Below are 22,480 nucleotides of genomic sequence, written 5' to 3' on the forward strand. Positions count from 1 at the left end.
ACTCAAGCCCTTTGCCAGAACAGGAAATAGCCCTAACCACCAAGCTATCTCTCCTTCCTCCAGTGATGTCTTCTTGATAAAGTTTCTTAGGATTGTATCCCCACTGACTTACAGCTCTGTCTCTCTCCTCCTCCATCTGTGGGAGCTTGAAGGTAGGGTTCCTGTCTTAACCACATTTATGCACCAGACACCTGGTTTGGTGCTTATGCCCAGCTGTTAATTATATGCTCATTAAGTTTAATTCAATCCTGTTGTTGCAGGTGAGGAATCAGAAAGAGCATGTATTTCCCTATAATAGAGCAGGTTGTAGCCCCAGCCACGCTGAGTTTCTTGCTTTGTTTTTGAACTTGATTGGGTGGCTCCCTAAGAGTTGTAAATTCACTCTCTGGTGTTTCCTTGATGATCTAAAGTTAAGTGGTCTTGGATTGATAAAATGAGGCATGAAACCTTTGGATGGGTCATTGATAAAAGGAGGCATTGAAACCTTTCTGGGAAGAAAGGGGAATGAGGATGTGGGGCCCTAGGATGCTCCTTCTAGTAGTTTAACTAAAGTAGCTTAAAAAAATGGGGTGTCCAAGGCAGCTACTGAAGCCTCCTCCTCGGCATTACATGGAAGCAGTGAACTCAACACCACACACCCGTGTTGTTGCTCGGATGGAGGGACAGAGGTGGGCACAAGGGCATTCTTCGGTGGACAGTGTTTAACATGTTGGCACACGTGTTGCTCAGGCTGGTACAGTTTGCCAGCACCATGGCCCCAACAGAAGAAGCAAACAGTCCATCTCTTGTGTTTGGACACTGTCAAGAAATGCCTGGAGAATGTCTCCCCCAAGCCTGGCTTGCTCCTGTTGATGTTAGAAACTGAATATGCTCCCAGGTCAAGTCCATAAGCAAAGGCAACAGTGAAGCTAGAGCCCCACCCTCAAAACTATCTAAGCAGCTGTCAACTTGTAGATATTTGGAGCTTGGTGAGGACATTGACTCTAGAAGACAGGATGACAGTCCTGAGAAGCACGACAGTAGTCACCGCCAGCTAGCTGCGAGCCGACGAGTGCACCGCACTCCAGCGTTCTGAGAATCTTCGTGTTAACTCTTCCCTGTACTAATTCTATGTTCACCGGTGTCCACACACTAGGAACATGAAAACCTGGCCACAGAGAAATGTGTTAGGTAGTTGAAAGTTAGAAAGCCAGTAAATAGGTGTCTTAGTTAGGGTCTCTGTTGCTGGGATGAAAGACCATGGCCAAAAAGCTTACACTTCCACATCACTGTTCATCATCAAAGGAAGTCAGGACGGGAACTCAAACAGGACAGGAACCTAAAGGCAGGAGCTGATGCAGAGACCATGGAGGGTGTTGCTTACTGGCTTGCTCTCCATGGCTTGCTCAGCCTGCTTTCTTATAGAACCCAGGACCACCAGCACACCTACCACAGTCTGGGCCCTCCCCTATCAATCACTAATTAAGAAAATGCCCTACAGCCCAACCTTATGGAGGCATTTTCTCAATTGAGGTTCCTCCTTTCAGATAACTCTAGCTTGCGTCAAGTTGACATAAAATTAGCCAGCACCATAGGATTCCAGATCAGAAACCAGGCTGTTCAGTCAGAGTTTGTCCATTTGTGCAAATATATACATGTAGGTTAATTACTGTGGAAAATACTAAGCACCCTGTCCGGTCCCTGGCCCCAGAGAGCCAGACAAAAAGAAGAGCAGGATGCAATGCTTGACAAGTGCTAAATGATGTGATATTGACATGAGGCAAAAGATTTAGAAAAAGATGGGTAGTCAAGCGTCTTTGAGATTTTCCACATCTGAATGCGTGTGACAGACACAGGGTGAGCAAGTGTTAGTGCACTTAAGAGGAACACAACAGGACCTGAAGCTAAGCTTGAGAGATAGATACACAAAGTTCATGCTAGTGTCCGCTCTACTGCATGAGACACGGAACCATGGAGAAGTCAGCAATCTCGCTTTCAGTCATTAGCCACTGTAGGAGCAAGCTCTGAACTCCGAATTCAAAGACTATGTCCTCGGGGCTTGGCTTAGCCTGTGAAGGGTTTACCTTTGCATGCATGAGGACCTAAGCTCAATCCTACGACCCAAGGGACAGAATAGCATGATGGCGCTCACGGGAGGCAGAGACAGGCATGTCTCTGGGCTCGCTGGCCAACCAGCTCAGCCTGCTTGGTGAGTTCCAAGTCAAAGGAAAACACTGTCTCAAAAACAAGGTGGAAAGTGCCTGAGGTGCAAAAACCATGGTTATCCTCTGGCCTCCATGTTTGCACACACACACACACACACACACACACACACACACACACACACTCACACTCACACAAATATGATCAAAAAATAAAATTATAAATAAAGCCTCAACAAAATAAACAAGCAATAGTTCAGTAATTGTTTCTCAGTCGTCCTTCTGTATTTCCCTCTGTCTCCTGGTATGTAGGTCTCCTTAGCAACCATCTCCAAGTCAAGATTGACATTCCTCTGCTTCAGAATTTCTCTGTGTTGAAAATACTGACATTTGGGGTGTGATTGTTTTTCCCTGAGGGTTATAGGATGTTTGAGAGCCAACATGTCTCCACAGATGCTCTCTGGAGCAAAATCCACAGAACTGTCTTCACTTGAGACGTGCTGTGCTATCGACAGTGAAATGTGCAGAGAGCTGAAGCAATGGATGAACCCTAGTTCATTAAGGTGGAGGGGTGGAGACGGGGCGGGGGGGGGCAAAATGCCCAGTATTTTTGTTTCCTTACTTAAGTGAGCATTGTATATCAAAAGTCCACAGTTTACTTTTTCTTTAAAAAAAATTAAATTTGTATATACAGTATATTTTATATACTTTTAAAATATTGTTTCATTTAGTGAGTGTGTTAGGTGTGTGTGTGTGTGTGTGTGTGTGTGTGTGTGTGTGTGTGTGTGTATAAAACGTGGTGGGGAGAGGAGAGGGTGCTTGCCATGATGCACCTGTAGAAGTCAGAAGTCAACTTTGAGGAGTCAGTTCTCCCCTTCTGCCTTTCTATGAGTTCTGGGGACCAAACTCAGGTCACGGGGCTTGCAGGGCAGGACGTTTACTGGCTGAGCCATCTTGCCAGACTTCTAACTTAAAAAGCAACCTTGTGATTTCATTGTTTTGGTAACAAAACCAGCTTAGACCGTTAGCCCTGTCTCATAGCACCTCCCAGTTCAAAATGCTTGCATCCCTTACTACCCAGCATTCTCATAGATCTACAGGTGAGCCCACACATTCAAGGCTCGGCATAAGCAAAAGGCTTAACCTTTTTCCAGAAAACAGGTTTCATCTGCCCATGGTGGCCTCTGGCTTCCGATCCCAATGCCACTTTCCCTAGGCAGAGAGAGGCCCCTTGTGCTTCCTGCACTGTGTCGCTTCGCGGGCTTGGTGTTCTAGGAACACTCCCACGTCTGTAGGAGTGCTTGCAGCTCAAAAACTCATGCACTTCTAAAATTTGTTCTGTATTTATCTTATTTTGTGTAAGAACGCTGTGCCTGCATGGATGTGTGTGCATTGTGTGTGTGTGTGTCTGGTGCCCGTGGAGGTCAGAAGGGAGCCTCGGATCCTCTACCACTGGAGTTACTGATGGTTGTGAGCCACCCCATGGGGGCTGACACACTCAGCGGCAAACACTCTTAGCCACCGAGCCATCTCCCCAACCCACAAAAATTATATGAGCACACAGGCAGTTACCTATGAAGGAAATAAAGCAATAGAGTATGACATGGAAAAACAGAGACTTTGAATTCAGTATTCAAGATTCAAAGTTTGACTCCATTATCCTGGGCTAGATTCTATAAGCAAAATCCCGACTTCTCTGTCGTCTGAATCTCATTCCTCCAGACAAAAGTCTTAGAGAAGTCACTTCTACATAACCCAAATAGGGTGCGATTTAAACACTCGATCCATACTTCTCTCCTCCTCCACTGACCAGTGACCCCCGCCCCCGCCCCCGCCCCAGAATGGGTCTGTGTTACTGATGGATCTTGTAGGGAGGAAGAGGTTTAGTCAATGGTTGTGTTGTACCATCCCCCAGCACCCACCACAACAGAACAATCTTTTATTCTGTCGCTTTTCTAAAATCATCTGATGTATAACAAGACCTGCATACTCTCCATAGTCTGGATCTGTGTGATCATTGCTACCTGAGATTTCAACAGCCATCCCCTGCGCCTGCCAGGTCTATGGTCTTCAGTGTCTGTCCACTTCACGCAAGGCCACACAGAACATTTGGTTATCTCCTGAAACTCGTTGAGACGTGTAGGGACATCTTGGACTAGGAACCCCTAAATCCGTTGCCCGGAAAACCAATTCAAATGGTCAGCACCCCGGCCCAGGGTTCTCGATTAGTTTCCCATCTGTGACAAGACACTTAAGGTGAGCAGCTGTAAGGGAAAGACTCGCTGGGCTCCGGTGTCAGAGGGTTTAACCCCTGGTCATTCGGGCCCATGGGAGCAGTGTGACGGGTGGGATCCTGACAGGAGGGAGTGGTATTAGTGACTGTCCCCATTACTGGTATAAAACACTTGCAGGAGGCAACTTGAAAGGAGAAAGATTTACTGGGGGTTCATGGTTTGGGGGAACCCGTCATGGCAGAATAGGCAAGGCTGCAGGAGTAGCTTGTGGCTGTTATCAGTAGGAGATGTGCAGGCAGTTACACGATGTCCAGAGTCCGAAAGCCCAGGATTCCAGTAGGAAGGTGACCCAGAACCCTCTAGCCCCAATCTCACAGCTCTACCTCCGACTTCTAGGCTGCGTGTCCAAAAGACTGCAGTGTCCCCAAATAGCACTGTCCAAGAGGAGCCACTGGTGGGCATTTCACATTCAAACCACAGACCGCAGTGACTTACGGTGGCCTCCTCTTCTGTAAGCCACATTATTTCAAAATTATGTTACTGTGTAGGTGTGGTGTGTATGTTTGTGTGTATGCGCACGCGTGTGCACACAAGGAGTCAGAGACATGTTGGGTTCTTTGGAGCTGGAGTTATAGGTAGTTGTGAGCTTCCTGATGTGGGTGCTGGGAATTGAACTCAGGTCCTCTACATGACTCATATGCACTCGACCACTGAGCCATCTCTCCAGCGCCACCGGCTTATTTTTTAAAGCGAGGTCTCTTCACTGATCCTGGAACTCATCATTTCACTGGCCACTAAGCTGCCTGGCCAGCTAGCCCCCAGCATCCAGCTCTGCATTGTCCCATCACCGGAGTTACATTCACATGCACCACACCTGGCATCTATGCTGTGTGCCGGGACCCAAACTCGGGTCCTTTGGGAGAGCAGTGAGTAAGTGCCTTAGCTACTGAACCACCTCTCTAGCTCCTGGAAATATTCCTGCATTTTAAGTTATGCATTTGTTTGACTGAAATTTTAAAGAATGATGGTGGAGGTTTGCAAGTGGTGTACATTCTAATTAGCCAGAAAAGGAAGTTATTGCAGTCACGAAAACCAATAGAAACGGGATTGTAATGTGTTTTGTTTCAGACACATGTATGACCACTTCACAAACCTGTACCCACAGCTGATCAAGGACCCTTCCATCATGGACAAAGTGAAGAACTTCATGGAGTATGTATAAAAGATTCCTGTCCTCATCGCCAGGGCTGCCTTGCAATCCTTCCCTTGCTAAGTTCCTGTTCTGTCTCTCCAGCAGAGCCTGGAGCGGGCCACATTTTCTGTAACGGAGTAAAACCTGGTTGCTAGCAATTTCAGCTCTCTTTCAGAGGTCAGCTTGAATGTTACATTACTAACAGACGAAACAGCTACAAGTCATCGTCAGTGGCAAACAGACAAAGCCATATCCCTGAAGCCTCCCACGCAGGTGTCCCTCACTTTCTTTCTAGGCATCCCTTCTCCTCCTTCCTTGAGGTGTTTCTGGGTCATGAACCCGGCAATTAACTCTAGCTGGGTGTTAGGGAATATCTAAATGCCTAGCCTGGAAGGTGGGAAGACCGTACAGGGTCTTACTGTGTAGCCCAGACTGACCTCAAATTCACAGTCCCCCTGCCTCAGCCTCTGGAGTACAGAGATTACCCGTGTACCCAGTTCTAAAGTCAGACTTCTAATGCTTTCTGGGGGTATTTCCATTTTCTGGAGAGTAAATTTTAAATATAATGAAATCGATGACATGACAGGAGAGTCACCTGGGGACACAAAGGTTCTTGTGTGGCCTGCTGAATCACACATTAAACATCCCATCCGTGAAAGGCTAAGAAGCCAAACTACGAGGCTGGATCCCCTGAGGTGTGCACTGGATTGTCTTAGCGGAGACACCCTCAACAAACCAGAAATAGCTTTGTGTGAAAAATTATGTCAGACCATTAAGCCATCCCATAGAAAGAACAGAGAGCTAAGAGAGGTGAAAATGAAAGAACTGTTAAAATAAATCATTTGTGGCCGGCAGAGGTGGCTCCCCAGTTAAGAGCGCTGCTGCTCTTGTAGATGGTGGCTCACAACAATCTCTAACTCCAGTTCCAGGGGATTCCGCGCCCTCTTCTGGCCTCCCCAGGCACTGCATGCGCATGGCTCACAGCCACATTGGCAGGCAAAATAATCATACTACATAAATTAAAAAACAATCTTTTTTTCCCCTGAGAATGCTAGAACAGAAATGTTGAGGCAGACACCAAAACAAACTGAGATGGGATGGAGAGATATAAGACAAGCAGAACCATGTTTAAATGGCCTTGTCCTCAGAGCATTGTCTCCCGGTTGTCCATTCTTCTCCACACAAAAGTGAAGTTAACCAGCCTGTCTTTATTGCTGAAGCAGTTGCTTTAAGGGCTGTATGGTGATAGTCTGTCCTTGGCTTTCACAGGTTAGTATCACACGCTAGATAGGGCCCCCAGGAAGCTAGGACGGAGTCAACATCCTAGGGTGGAATTAGAAACAGTTCACGTGTGTACCAAAATCACTTGGTGACTATAATAAAGTTTAGAAGTTAATTATACCAGCGTGTGTGGGTAGGTGACCTCTAGACTCTTGGTTTGATTTGGCTTTGAGTGAGTCACCATTGAGATCTGTAGCAGGAATCTTAAAGGTTCTTATTAATAAAATCAAACCTGAGGCCAGTTATTGGGGTCCATGCTGGTAGATCAGAGAGACAGAACAAGCCACAGCTATCTCACCTCGCCGGATCCTCAGCTGGTTTTGTCTCCTCAGACTGGAGGCTTCTGAGTCCTCATCTCAATGGCTTTCAGCTGAAGTACTGTTCAAAAGCCTGAATGCTTAACCAGCCACATGCTTACCCAGCCAAATGCTTAACCAGCCAAAAACTTCCAGTTTCTGGTCCTCACGTCGCCTTATATATCTTTCTGCTTTCTACCACCACTCCCTGGGATTAAAGGCTGGCTTTCTGGGATTAAAGGCGTGTCACCATGCTTGGCTATTTCCAATGTGGCCTTGAACTCACAGAGATCCAGAGGGATTTCTATCTCTGGAATGCTAGGATTAAAGGTATGAGTGCCACCATTTTCTAGCCTTTGTATCTAGTGGCTGTCTGATCTCTGACCCCAGATAAATTTATTAGAGTACACAATATTTTGGAGAATACAATACCACCACAGAGATCTGTGGTCAAATCTAATTTCTCCCCCAGTAAGCAGGACGCATGGACTCGGAAAAACATCAAAGAACGGACGGATGACCCGTTTTGGAGACACACCGGCTACATTATGGCACAGCTGGACGGGCTTTATGTCGGAGCACTGAAGAGATCTACAGAAGAAAATGTAAAGGTAAAACTTTGCAAAGGTGCCTCCGAATGTATACGGTCTGAATGATGAAAAGAATTTTTAAATCCAAGGTTAGGGATATGGCTAGATACATGTTCTGGGTTCTATCGCTAATGCTATAAACAAAAAATAAAATAAAGTTTCCTAACCTAATTGTGCCCTGGACTGTAGAAGAGGAGAGAATGCTGGCTGAGTACCAAGTACACAGCAAGGATGCATTTGTTCTCTTCCTCTTGGCTTGCATGTGTCTTGACCTCCCTGACATGATGGACTGGAACCTGGACTTGTAAGCCAAGCAGATCCTTCCCTTCCCTCAGTGGCATCTTGTCAGACATTGTATGACATCAACAGAAATGAAACCAGAACAGCCATCTTCAGTTGCTGAGGGAATCTGAGGCCAGCCTGGGCTACATGAGACACTTTATGTGCTGGCTAGTTTCGTGTCAACTTGACACAGGCTAGAGTCATCTGGGAGAAAGGGACCTTAATTGAAAAATGCCTCCATAAGATCTGGCTGTAGGCAAGCCTGTAGGGCATTTTCTTGACTAGTGATTGATGGGGAAGGGCTCAGCCCATTGTGGGTGATGCCATCTCTGGGCTGGTGGTCCTGGGTTCTATAAGAAAGCAGGCTGAGCAAGCCAGGAAGAGCAAGCCAGTAAGCAGCACCCCTCCATGGCTTCTGCATCAGCTCCTGCCCTGTGTGAGTTCCTGCCCTGACTTCCTTCAGCGATAGACTAGGATGTGGATGTGTAGCCACATAAACGCTTTTCTCCCCGAGTTGTCTTGGTCATGATGTTGCATCACAGCAACAGTGACCCTGACTAAGACGCTGTATAGGAAAGAGAGAAGGAAAGGAAAAGAAGGGGCAGGGGAGGGTAGAAGGAAATGTGAAACCATCTGCTAAAAAGTTCCGCAGCAGTCTGGTGTTGACAAGGCTGTGAGGAAAGAGGGCATTGTCCTAAACACTGGTCAGAATTGGTGTAGTTTGTATGAAAACCAGGCACTCGTGCCCCTGACCCAGCAGCCCCCTTCTAGGGTTACCCCAAGGACACACTGGCAAATGTGCAACGAGGCAGATTTGCGAAGCTGCTCATCACAGGTCGGGAATCAGATTCAAACTACCCAAATGCTGGGAGGACCAAGCGTGCAAACGAAGGTGCTCTGACAAACCCAGCGTCTGTTTGGGGACAACCTCGGGGGTTGTCACTAAGTATAAAAGAACGTAAGATGAAGAGTGTGCTGCTTACATGCTGCCTTCTACATAGGAAGATAAGGGTGGATGGAAGGGTAGAGAGAGACATAGATGATGGGCAGGTAGAGATAGATAGATAGATAGATAGATAGATAGATAGATAGATAGATAGATAGATATGATAGAGACAGACAGAGATAGATAGATAGATAGATAGATAGATAGATAGATAGATAGATAGATAGATAAAGATAGATAGATAGATAGATAGATAGAGATAGACAGAGATAGATAGATAGATAGACAGAGATAGATAGATAGACAGAGATAGATAGATAGATAGATAGATAGATAGATAGATAGATAGATAGATAAAGATAGGTGTTAGATAGATGATAGATAGAGATAGACAGACAGAGATAGGTAGATAAAGACAGACAGACATTTTTTCTGATCAAGAATAAACAATAAGTCTAGGGAGAAGGTTAGGGGTAAAGTATCTTGTTGCCAAACCTGATGATCTGGGTTCAATCACTATGTAAACATAGTGAAAGGAGAGCACTAACTCCTACATATTGTCCTCTGATGTCCATACGTGCAGGGTGGCAGATGTGTACACACACACAAACACCTTCCACCCCCTCCCAAACAAAAATATAAAATATAATTTAAACATTTTTAAAGGATAAAACCCTAGGGGTCTGCAGAGATGGCTCAGCAGTTAAGAGCACTGGGTGCTCCTGCAGAGGACACAGGTTCAATTCCCTGCACCCACAATTGGGTTCACAACATGTATGTGACTCCAGTTCTTAGATCTTGTGCCCTCTTCCGGCCTCCTTGGGTACTGCATGCATAAAGATGACATCACCAATCAGTGCTCAGTGATATTGTGTGTCCTTTCACAGCCCTTGACGATGTCCCAAGTTCAGTTTCTGAATGCCGTTGGTGACCTGCTGGACCTCATCCCCTCGCTGTCTCCCACAAAAGACGACAGCATGAAGGTGTTTAAGAGATGGGACATGGGCCACTGTTCTGCTCTTATTAAGGTGAGATCCAGAGCTCCTGTCTTCTCCCCCCCACACAGACTTTTTATTAGCATATGCTAATTAGACACCATAACCAGTTTCACTAATCACATTTTCAACCCACTTTTTCCATATGTCTGTCGCCCATATATTGCAAACCTCTCCCCACCCCTGGCTGGCTACGGACCACTGCATAGACCTTCTGTGGTAGTAAAGAACCAGCAGGAACTTGGATGGGGGAATGGGACATGATATTGCCTACTTCTTCCACAGTTCTGCCTGTGCTGGATACATGTGCCATTCCTACCTTCCAGATTCTTCTGTTTTATACTTTTGAAGGACGGTCTGTGTCACAGACATTAAATGTTAATGTTGGCCATATTTTCCAATAACAAAGAAAGCAATAATAGTGGAAGAGATCACTCAGCAGGTAAAGGCTCTTGCTGCCAAGCCTGATGGCCTGAGTTCAATCCCTGAGACCCAGAAGGAGAGAACTGACTCCCACAAATTGTCCTCTGACCTCCACGTGTATGCCATGGTACACTCACATCCACAGGAATACATACACATGCTCACACAAGTAAACAAATGTAATTATTTTTAAGAAGAGAGCACCACAAATGTAAGTTGGCACAAATCCCTGAGGGCCCCCCACATGTATCACGCACCCAGTTACTATATGCCCGCGACACTAACCGTGATTTTGCCTGCAGGTCCTTCCTGGATTTGAGGACATCTATTTTGCCCACTCGAGCTGGTACACATACGCAGCCATGCTCAGGATCTACAAACACTGGGACTTCAGCATAAAGGACAAATACACCAAAAGCAGCCGCCACTCCTTCAGCAGCTACCCGGGTAAGCGCCTTTAGTGGGAGATCTGAGCATGTTTTCGAATAGGACTTGGGTGATGGGAAGTTAACTGGAAGGAGAGATGAAAGGGCCCCAGCTGGGGTACAGTTGGATGTTTGGAGGGTTGCTTGAAGAAATAAAGCTGTCTCTTCTGATAGAACGCCGCACGTGGCTTCACAGAGCTGCCACGTACTTTTGCAAACGTCAGCAGATGCGTCTGAACTGTCGAATGCCAAGAGAACACTGAGGTGTCCATTTCCCAGGCTGCGTGGTGCCAGCCGAGGAACTCCCCTGCCTTTGGTGTCTCCGTTTCCCCATTCACAGCAGTGTGCCCACGCTTCACCTGGCGTGTGACCCCTAGGACATGGCCAGTGGATGACTGAGTGTAGACTTTAGCCCTTGCGCAGCGGACGGGAGAGCCGGGACCCCCAGTATCGTTGCACAGCATGGGTTCTGTCTTAGTTACCTTTTCTGTTGCCGCAACAGAATGCCCGGAGGAAAGCAACTTAAGGGAGAAGGGTTTATGTTGGCTGACAGTTAGGGGTGTGCAAGTCCTGGAGGCAAGAGCTTGAGGCAGCTGGCCCTGTTGTATCCACCGTCAGGAAGCAGAAAAGAGATGACTGCTCCTCGTCAGCCTCCTTTCTTCTGTTTCTCCAGCCTGTGTCCCAAGTCAGGGAAAGCTGCTGTCACCTGCTGTTAGGCTGGTGTTCCCACCTCCATTAACCCATTAAAATAATCCTCCACAGGCTTAGCCAGAGCTAACCTAAGCTAGGTAATCTCTCACAGGTGTGCCCAGAGGCTTGTCTCCTGGGTGACTGAAGATCCTATCAAGTCGATGATCAGCATTAAATTAACCATGACAGCTTATAGAAGGGTTTTTTTTATTTGTTTGCTTAGGCATTTTGTTTTGTTTTTAGTGTGGTTTTTGGTTTTGTTTTTCGAAACAGGGTTTCTCTGTGTAGACCCAGATGTCCTAGAACTCACTCTGCAGAACAGGCTGGCCTCAAATTCACAGAGATCTGCCTGCCTCTGCCTCCCGAGTGCTGGGATTAAAGGCATGCGCCGCCGCCGCTGCCGCCGCCGCCGCCGCCGCCGCCGCCACCACCACCACCACCACCCAGTGAACTATAGAAGTTTAATAAACTTTAGGATTAGCCTAAAGAGGACAAGCGCCACATCTGCTTTGTGAGGAAAGAGCAGTTGACACTTGAGATGAATTGTAACTGGAATTAGAACAGAAGAGAGGGATAGGAGGTCTCAAAGAGGAGGACTAGCAAATGCCAGTGTCTAGAGGACAGTTGGGGATTGTCAGTGAACAAAGGCCAAGGATAATGAGACAGAGAGGGCACAACTGTAGTGATCAGCAGGCATGTCGAGAGATGGGGGCAGAAATGTGAAGCCAGTATTTCCAGAGCCCCAACTTCTTGAGAATAGAATATAGATTTAGGGATATACACAGTGGAGCATGCCTTTAATCCCATCACTCAAGAGGCAGAAGCAGGCAGGGCCTTGTGATTTTTTAGGTCAACCTGGCCTACATAGCGAGTTCCAGGTCACTTAGAACTACATAGTGAAACCCTTTATGAAGAGAGAGAGAGAGAGAGAGAGAGAGAGAGAGAGAGAGAGAGAGAGAGAAAGGAAGGAAGGAAGGAAGGAAGGAAGGAAGGAAGGAAGGAAGGAAGGAAGGAAGGAAGGAAGGAAGGAAGGGAGAAAGAAAGAGAAGGAAGAGAAAGAAAGAGGGAGAAAAAGAGGAAAAATCAAAGGAAGGAAGGAAGGAAGGGAGGAAGGGAGGAAGGATGGATGGATGGATAGATGATAGATGGATGATAGATAGATAGATAGATAGATAGATAGATAGATAGATAGATAGATAGATAGATAATGAGATAACTAGTTGGTCAATGAGCCTGCTGCCAAGCCTAAGGACCTGAGTTTGATTCCCAGGACCCTCATGGTGGAAGGAGAGAACTAACTTCTGCAAATTATCCTATGACCTCCACGTGTGCACCATATGTTATGTGCTCCCACATACGATAAATAATTTAACATGTAATTTTAAATGTTTGTAAAAGAATACATAAGTCAATACAGGTAATACAGAGACCCTTCTAGATCAGTTGAAACTCCAAAAACAACAAAAGACTTTTAGAAGCAAGGTCTTGCTGTGTGGCCAGCCTGGTCTCCATACCCCTGCCCTGACTCCCCAGCCATCACCCCTTGTGCCTCCACACCCAGCACAAGAGGCATTTTCATCCTCCAGGTATTTTTTCAGGAGCCCACGGAACATTGTAACCCACGTGTGCTCTAATTAGAGAGCTCTGTTTTCAACAGGACCTAGAAGACTGAATTGGAGACGACTGGTTGGTTAAGGGATCAGCCATGTTGGATTCATACTGTAGATGTGGAATTGGCTTTGGCATGAAGCTGGCACCACGGTGATTGGGTTCTCCTCTGTGGAGAATGCCAGGGTGGTTGGGTGGAAGAGAAGTGGGGTGTCAGTTTGGGGTCGGAGAGCTGTGACCTGGAAGCTCTTCTAAACCTGAGGGAGGAGATTAAGAATCCCTCAGTCAATAGTTCAGTGCCACGTGCCACACTTTTGAGATTTCCTAACAGTAGATCTTACATGTTCTTACCATGTACACACACGAAAAGGTGTGTGAGCCGATGGAGGTGTTGTTTGGCTACTATACATGAATATTCCATACAGATGGCTTAGTAGTTAGAGCACTCACTGCTCTTTGTGAGGACCCAGGTTCAATTCCTAGCACCTGTATCGAGCGGCTCACAGCTACATGTCACTTCAGCTCCAGAGATAGAATGCCCTCTGGCCTCTGCGGCACCTGTACACAAGTACTACATATAAACTCATGAAGGCACACACACACACACACAGAGAGAGAGAGAGAGAGAGAGAGAGAGAGAGAGAGAGAGAGAGAGAGAGAGAGAGAGAAATACACATAAAGATTTTTAAAAACATGTGAAGCCTTGAATATATACAGGTTTTATTTGTCAATTATGCCATAGTAAAACTTGAAGACGGAAATTAATTAGAACATAAGCAAATGACTTAATAGTTCAGATATTTACATTAAAATTAAAAGAAATATAAAATTTTAAAAATTCCTGAGTCAGAACATACACATCAAGTCATGAAGCAAAGACTCAACACTTCTTGGAAATGATGGTGACTGGGATGATCTAGACTCCTTCTGCAGATTCAGCCATGTTGGACATTTCATATGTTCATTTCACAATGTGCTATGCTCTTGACCTGGGGTTATGAAGTGGCTATTGAGATGATTTTCATGGAGCTGAGTATGGTAACTAAAGTCTATAATCACATTACTTGAAAAGCTGGGGCATGGGCCGGGCAGTGGTGGCACACGTCTTTAATCCCAGCACTCTGGAGGCACAGCCAGGCAGATCTCTGTGAGTTCGAGGCCAGCCTGGACTACAGAGTGAGATCCAGGACAGGTACCAAAACTACACAGAAAAATCCTGTCTTGAAAAAAAAAAAGAAACAAACAAACAAAAGCTGGGGCAGGAGGATTGCTGTGAGTTTAAGGCCAGCCTGGGCTGTATTATAGTTCTGCCCTGTAGTCCTGGTTTGTGGGAAAAGAAAGCAGGAGGATCAGAAGTCAGAGGAAACCTCTGTTCACGGTGAAACCCTGCCTCAAACAACTACTAATAAGCATTTTCTTTGAAGTTTCTAAGCTTGAATGCCTGTTAAAGTGTGCTCAACATTCCCACCCTGCTCCTTAAATGTTAGTGAGCTTCAGCTTTTTCAATAACAACAAAAAAGGGCTAACAAAATGTCACTTTGTAAAAGTGCACACATTAGAGTGTATTTATTCAACCTTGATTTTCTTTTAAATCATTTTTTATTTAGTAATTATTATTACATTTTTGGCAAGACATCTGTGATGAGGAGCTGGAGAGATGGCTCATCAGTTAGCACTGGCTGCTCTTGCAGAGGACCTGAGTTTGATTCCCAGCACTCACATGGTGACTCACATCTGTAGCCCCAGTCTCAGGGAATCCAGTGTCCTCTTCTGCCCTTGTGGGCACCAGGCACACACATGGTTCATACACACATAGAATAATAAAATAAAACTAAAAAAGCATGATGGAGAGCAAGAGAGGCACAGTGTTTAATAGTACAAAATGTACATTCTTATGACACATGGATGAAATTAAAATAAGAAAGCGATGACAGGGATGAGCAGTTGACTCAGCACAGAGACTTGCTACCAGACCTCATGACCTGAGCTCCAACCTCAGGACCCACAAGGTGGAAAATAAAGTAAATTTTTTTTTTAATTTTAATTTTACATGGATGTATGTTTTGCCTGCATATATGTCTACCTATCACCTGTGTGTCTGGTGCCCATGGGGGCCAGAAGAGGGTGTCATATGCCCTGGAACTGGACTTACAGGTGGTTATGAGGCATCATATGGGGGGGGTGGGAATTGAACTGGGTCCTCCACAAAAGCAACAATCGGTCTTAATCACTGAGCCATCTCTCCAGCCCCCTAATATTTTTTAATAAAATTGAAGTGGGAACACAGAAGACAAGCCAAGTTAGCCATGCACTGGGGAGAAGTCAGTAAGACAGTACGGCATGGGGGCCAGACACTGCAGGGGTGAACAGCCGCGCAGAGGAGGCCAGGAAGGAGGAGGTCAGCGCAGGACCCTTAGACGACATGTGGAAGTGACCTAAGCGGAGCTTGGCTTCCAACGGTCCAGCTCACCAGACGTGGAGAACTGGAGGGCTAATGTGAAATGTGGGAAGCTGGTGCAGCCCTCAGGTAGCTGGCACCACCCTAATGCTTCCTAAACGGTCGGTCTGTGTATAGGTAGGACGCAGTTGTCCGTCTTCCAGAAGGAAACAGAACGTTAAAAGAGACCTGGAGAGTGCTGCCACTCATCCATGGCATTATGTGTGCCCTTTGTCCTACCTAGCCAGGGTCTTGTCAATTTAGTGTGTGCGTGTGTGTGCGTGTGTGTGTGTGTGTGTGTGTGTGTGTGTGTGTGTGTGTGTGTATGGTATGTTGTGTGTGGGGGGTGTGTGATGTGTGTGTAGTGTGTATGTGTGGTGTGTGTTTGTGTGGTGTGTGTGTGTATGTGATGTGTGTGTAGTGTGGTGTGTATGTGGTGTGTACTGTGGTGTATGATGTGTGTGTGTGTGTGTGTGTGTGTGTGTGTGTGTGTGTGTGTGTGTGTGAAGGGGGACAGCTTGTCCGAGTCAGTTTTCTTTTTCCCATGTGGGTTCTGGGGATTGAACTCATGTTGTTAGGTTGACGGAAGGGCACCCTTACCCCTGAGCCATCTCGCCAGTCCTACGGTAGGAATCCCCAAAAGTTAATCACCTACAGCAGGTGTGTGCCCCGGCACAGGGGGTAGACGGACAGGATACTCCTTCACACTGTGTCCGTCAGTGTAACCGGGGGATTTACTTGTAGCGAGCACACTTTAGCTTGTCAAAGCCGATCTGTGTTCTGCAAAGCCTCCCTTAGCTCTATGGAGACAGGGGAGGTTGTGTGCCTTTGGCCGGGAGGGCCAGTGAAGAGTTTATCTCCCATACCCACGTCAGCTGTTAGGCAAAGCAGACCCTGACGTTTCAAAATATTTCCAGTGAGGGGCAGAAAGCTTCTAGAACAGTGGTCCTCAGCTTTCTGCATGCTGAGACCCTTCTGTACAGCTCCTCATGTTGTGGTGACCCCAACCATAAGGTTATTTTGTTGCTACTTCATAACTGTAATTTTGCTACTGTTATGAATCGTAATGTAAATATCTGACATGCAGGATGGTCTTTGGAGACCCCTATGAAAGAGTCCTTCATCCCCCTGAAGGGGTGTGACCCACAGGTTGAGAACTACTGTTCTAGAATAATGCTGTCCAAGGGCTGTCTCTAGAGCTTCTAAAACTGTGAACAAGTATTTTCTTGTAGTATCACCACCTACAGAGACAACTTTATGTAACTCAGTGGGAGGCAATAAAGCCCGTGGAAGCCAGATTTGTCTTTGAAGCAGCCTCCGAGGGGGCAGGAGCAGCTGCTCTGAAAGACTGCCTACCACATGAAAGGAGCCTGTGGGGTGAGCTGGCCCCACAGGGCCAGAGGCGGAGCTGCGAGTACAGTTTCCTGTCACATGGTCTACCCCCCACCCCTGGCCAGAGCTGGAACGGGAGCAGGTGCTGCCCTGGAAACAAGGCCACAGGTGACCTTGGCGGGTCTGAGGCTTTGAGCACACCCTCTGTGATAAACGTTGCTCCAAGTCATGTTATATTGATATGACAGCTGGGACATGAGCATGCTGCAAAGAATAGACCGAGGGCCAACTGAAGGAGTTTGCTCTCCAGGACCACGCAATGGGCACAAGTGTGTGTGTGTGTGTGTGTGTGTGTGTGTGTGTGTGTGTGTGTGTGTGTGTGAGAGAGAGAGGGGGGGGGGAGAGAGAGAGAGAGAGAGTAGGGAAGCTAGAAAAAGGGTCCCAGGAAAAGGAACAGGTAGTAAGGGCCCATATCAGTCCCTCTCTGCTCTTAGAGATGCCTGTGCTAGCCCAGGCATTCTTGGCCAACGGAAGGAGATTTAGAAATTTTCTAGAAAGATTGTTTCTACGCTAGACACCAATCAGGAACATGATATCTACTGTGATCTACCTGGTTAGTCACAGGGTGGCAGAAGATGTAGATGACCCTAAGGAAGGCATTTCAAAGCCAAGTAGGTAGGTGTGGGACTTGAGCCCAGAGCTAAGGTTAGTGTTTAGATCAGCAGTTCTCGGTTGCTGTACCTTGCTATATCTTCAGCGTTCTTGGGACATCGCATGATAACCGCTACAGGCCATCATAACAAGTTAACGAAATGGCTAATAATCATCGGAATTATTTGAGTGTTAGTACTTAAAAAGATTAAAACCAAAGCTGGGTGTCATGGTGTTTATCTATATTCTCAGCACTAAGCAATAGGAGTTCAAGGCAGCCTGGGCTACATGAGATCTTGTCACAAAACAGAACAAGCAAACAAGATCAACCAGGTTGATGTAAACACCAGATTCATAGCAATTGACCTTCTTGACTTGAGCACATGTATTCATTGAAGTGTTTGGTTGATGTCTTGTAGTTTTATATACAGCATTAATCAGTTTTTCATCACTATAATGGTCAGGCATAGTGGCACACACCTTCAATTCCAACACTCAAAAGGCCCAAATAGGCAGATCTCTGTGAGTCCCAGGCCAGTCAGGGCTACATGGAGAGACTCTCTTTTAAAAATAAATAGACAGAAAAAAAAGTATAAAAATGCCAGGTAGTGGTGATGTATGCCTTTAATCCCAGCAGAGGCAGGTGGATCTCTGTGAGTTTGAGGCCAGCCTGGTCTACAAAGTGAGTTCCAGGAAAGGCGCAAAGTTACACAGAGAAACCCTGTCTCAAAAATAAATAAATAAATAAACAGACAGATAGATGGATGGATGGATAAGTGGGGAAAAAATGAAATGCCTGATAGTGGACATGAAAAATGAGTGGTTTATTTAGCATGCAGACTGGGGAGTTCCACAGCACAGTGTTGGCAAACGCTTGGTTCTGAGCTCCATTACAAAGCCAGAGCATTGTCAAAGCCATTGCATCTCAAGTCAGGAACAGGGAAGAGGGAGAGTGCTGGACAGCCTTAGACCTTCTCAAGGAGACCATGAGAAGCATTGGTCAGCTTGGCCTCAGTGACAGGGTTCTCTTGGAAGGCCCCACCTCCCCAAAGTGCTACTGTCCCCCCAAAACAACAGTAAGACCCCAATCTTAATAGACCCTTGAGGGACCCTAAACCATATTGAAGTTGGGCATATATTTTAATTAAATTCATTCTTAAATAAGTTTTGGTGCTACCATAATTAAAATGAATTTTTTTATTCCTTTTTCCAATTGTTGTTCATCACATTTGTGTGTGTGTGTATTAGTAAGTCCTTTCTACATAACAAAGAGTCCTAAAAATTGGCAGCTTAGCACAGTACTAGTCATTAGCATCTCATAGGTTTTGTGGACCCACAACTCCGATGGGTACAGTGAGGAAAGAGTGTCTGGGCCTCAGCTAGAAGACACACAGACTGAGGGCCTGGAGGGCTGACATGCTGGGGATTCCAAGGGCACTCACGGGGCTGGTAGGGTAGCTGGCACTCCTTCCTCTCCATTTTAGGCTCTCCTCAGGAGGGACTAAGAGTCTCCATGACAGGGTGCTTGGTCTCCACCAAATCAAGAGACACAGGATACCGTGCTAATCTGCCTATTATGACCTAGCTCAGAAGTCACACATGACCTCTCCTGCCACATTCTAGTTATTAGGAGTGAGGGACTATGGCCAGCTTACATTAAAGGCAACAAACTAAGACCTAACTTTTGAAACAAAAAGTGTCAAAGTATTTGTGGGCAATTCAAGGCCACCACTGTACCCTGCATTCAGGTGGCTGCAAGAGAGGATTGTGAGTTTGAGGCCAGCCCCGGGTACATAGTGAAACTCCGTCTCAAAAAACCAAAAGCGAACAAGACACTATGTAGACAGTGATTTTTTTATTATTATTTTGTTTTTGAGACAGGGTTTCATTATGTAGCCCTGGCTGGTCTGACCCTTGCTATGGAGACCAGGCTGGCGTCTCTCACAGACATGCCCCTGCCTTCACCTCTAGAGCGCTGGGGTTAAAGGTGTGTACCACCTGCCTCAGACAATACCTCTCATTGTTCCTCACTTCCCTGAGACCTTTCTATGTTTGTTTATTGTACATGTAGATGTTTTGACGCCACATGCGTGTGTGGAGAACAACCAGAGGGACTCTGCTCTTTTCCTGTGGTGGGTCTGGGACTAGAACTCAGGTCTTTGGGACTAGGGGCAAGTACTTTTTTTACCCACCGAAACGGCTCTGAGTTTCATGAATTGGCTTCTCACCAGCCCAAGACATCTCCTAGTAGATTTTGTAGGTGCCTTGGGTTTTTCCTATACACAAGAGAATATCATCTCTGAAGAACATTTTACTCCTTACTTCCTTTCTTCCTTCCTTCCCCCCTCCCTCCTTCTTTCCTTCCTTGCGTACCTCTGATGACTTCCTCCCATGGTTAGTCTGGTAGACCTTGAGGGTGATGCAGACTCAGCTGGATGAAAACCTTCCCCTGCCTCCTGCTGTCAGGACACAAAGATTCGGCTTCAGCCGCAGGTTTCCTAAGCTGTGGGCTCCCCAGCCTTGCTTCTTCTTCTGTGCTAACATCCTTTCTCTTCCTACTGTGCCGAGTGACCTTGTCAATGAATGCTTGGTTTTTATTTTACCAAATCCTTTCTCAGCACCTATTGAGAGGAGCATTGACTTTTTTATTAACATGGTGATTGCTTAATGATTTTCAGATATTAAGCTAGTTTAACATTCCTAAGTTAATCCTAATCATGATCCATTGTTTAGGTTTTTTATTCAAATTACCAATACTTTGTTAAGGATTTTTTTTTTTTTTTTGGTATATCCAGGAGATATACAAAAGGTATTTTTGTAATGCCAAGAGATATTGGTATGTTTTCCCTCTGTGATAATAGTGTTAGCGCCAGGGTGAGTGCACCTGTGTGTCCTAGACATAGAACCATTCCTTCCTCTTAAATCCTGTGAAGGAGTCTCTAAGGACTGATATTATTTTCTCCTGTAATAGGATCTGAATAGGATTCACCAGTGAAGTCACTAAGGCATGGGATTTTTCTGGAGTGTTCTTAGGAATTTAGTTTTTTTTTGTTTTGTTACAAGCTCTAGCTGTCTAATTCTTGAATTTGTGTCTTTTAAGGGTTTTTTCCCCCTGTTTCTTCTAAGGAAACAGTAAAAATAAATAGGAAGTTCTTTATAATATGTCCCTTGACATTTTGCTGTCTACAGTTAACTGTGGTCATGTCCGTGGTCCTTCTCATTATCATGCTAGTTTGTATTGATCTTGTGCATTTGTCTTATTGATATTTTCCAAAAGCCAAATTTTAGTTCCATTCATTTGCTCTCTGTTCTTCATCAAATCTTCTCCTTTATTGTTTCCATTTTATCATTATTTTCTTTCTATCTACATACTTCACAAGCTTATATAACTGTGATCTATCAAGAGCAAATAAAACTATAAACTGTTGACAATATCCTTTCACAGCAGTGCTTGGCCCATTAACAGTTAAGGTAATTCATATCTGGATTTAAGCCTGCCATTTTGACACAGTTTCCTGATATCATCTGTCTTGTTTCTCTGTTCCTCACTCCTTGGCTAATATGAGCATTTTAACACAATGGTCTAAAAACTTCTGTATTTGGGGCTGGAGATGGCTCAGTGGTTAAGAGCACTTGCTGCCCTTGTGGAGGGCCTGTGTCTGGTTCCTAGCACCCATGTGCAGCTCACAACTGCCTGTAACTGCAGTCTCAGGAGCTCTAATACCCTCTCCCAGGCTCCACAGACACCAGGCTGGACTCAGTGCACATAGACATGCAGGCAAATACTCGGGCACATAAAATAAGTAGATCTAGGCAATTCTAGGTTCATAGCTGGGTTGGTTGTCTGGCTGGCCATCTTTGCACTGCACGGTCACTGTCACTGATCCTTAGGGCTGCAGTATACATCTTTAATGCACAGTTTACTTCAGGTGAATATTTGATTATATCTATCAAAACATGGGTAGGGGTGGGGATATAGTTCAACTGGCAAAGTGCTTGGAAGTCTCAGGTTCAATCCCCTGTACCTATAAACTGGGTCTGGTGGCTTTTACTGATAATCCCAGAACTTGGGAGGTGGCGGGAGAAGGATCAGAAGTTTAAGATTATCCTCAGCTACATAGTGAGTTAGAGGTTAGCCCAGGATACAGGAGGCCCTGTCTCAAATAAGTAAATGATAGGGATCTGGAATAGTGATAATTCTTTGCTCTTCTTTTCATTCATATATATATTCTTTATTCATACATCTTCTAATGAAATAAGGATTTTAGAGATCACAGTGCAGTGTGTAACACATGGGGGAGAGAGCCTCATTCTCTGTTAACCAATGTTGTGAAAGGGTTCATTTCTTCCCACATTTGGCCATTTTCTAGAACCTTCCTAGTGATTCTCATGAGAAATAGCATGGAGGCGCACACCTCAAATTCCAGCACCCAGGAGGCAGAGGCGGGCAGATCTCTGTGAGTTTGAGGCCAGCCTGGTCTACAGAGTGAACTCCAGGACAGCTAGAGCTACATAGTAAGACTTGAGAGAGAGAGAGAGAGAGAGAGAGAGAGAGAGAGAGAGAGAGAGAGAAATGCCAAAGATGGGGTCTGTTTAGCACTGTGAGAATTAGACCACACTCAAAGTTTGAATTAATTGGTGTAAAGCTTGTTTGTGTTCATCTGTTATAGAGTAAAAAGGGAAACAAAATCTTTTTTTTTTCCTTTTTAAATTCCCTGCTGTGTGCCTGTGACTGAAATGTTGATAAACATTTGTCCCATACAGACTGGGTCATTTAATTTCTACAAAAAAAAAAAAAAAAAACTGACCAAGGGTATTTTATTTGATTCTTCAAAGACAGAAACAAGTTGAGAGAAGTTAAATTGGTCACATGGATAGATCAAAGTCACACAACTACATGGCTGAGTCCTGGGTTCAAACATAGTATATCTACCTGGCCATACCCATGCCTCTTTCC

The 22,480-nt window shown here is 45.6% G+C and overlaps 1 protein-coding gene across 1 annotated transcript in view; it reads left to right on the forward strand.

The window, feature by feature from the left end:
- Plbd1 (phospholipase B domain containing 1) overlaps window positions 1-22,480 on the forward strand; it is a 53,931-nt gene that overhangs the window by 13,118 nt on the left and 18,333 nt on the right. The window contains exons 3-6 of the mRNA XM_028872166.2: window positions 5,504-5,587; window positions 7,617-7,755; window positions 9,850-9,990; window positions 10,683-10,827. Of these exons, the coding sequence (XP_028727999.1) occupies window positions 5,504-5,587; window positions 7,617-7,755; window positions 9,850-9,990; window positions 10,683-10,827 (509 nt within the window). The remainder of the gene's footprint in view (window positions 1-5,503; window positions 5,588-7,616; window positions 7,756-9,849; window positions 9,991-10,682; window positions 10,828-22,480) is intronic.

The sequence above is a fragment of the Peromyscus leucopus genome, chromosome 3 (assembly GCF_004664715.2).
Source record: "Peromyscus leucopus breed LL Stock chromosome 3, UCI_PerLeu_2.1, whole genome shotgun sequence".
NCBI lineage: Eukaryota > Metazoa > Chordata > Mammalia > Rodentia > Cricetidae > Peromyscus > Peromyscus leucopus.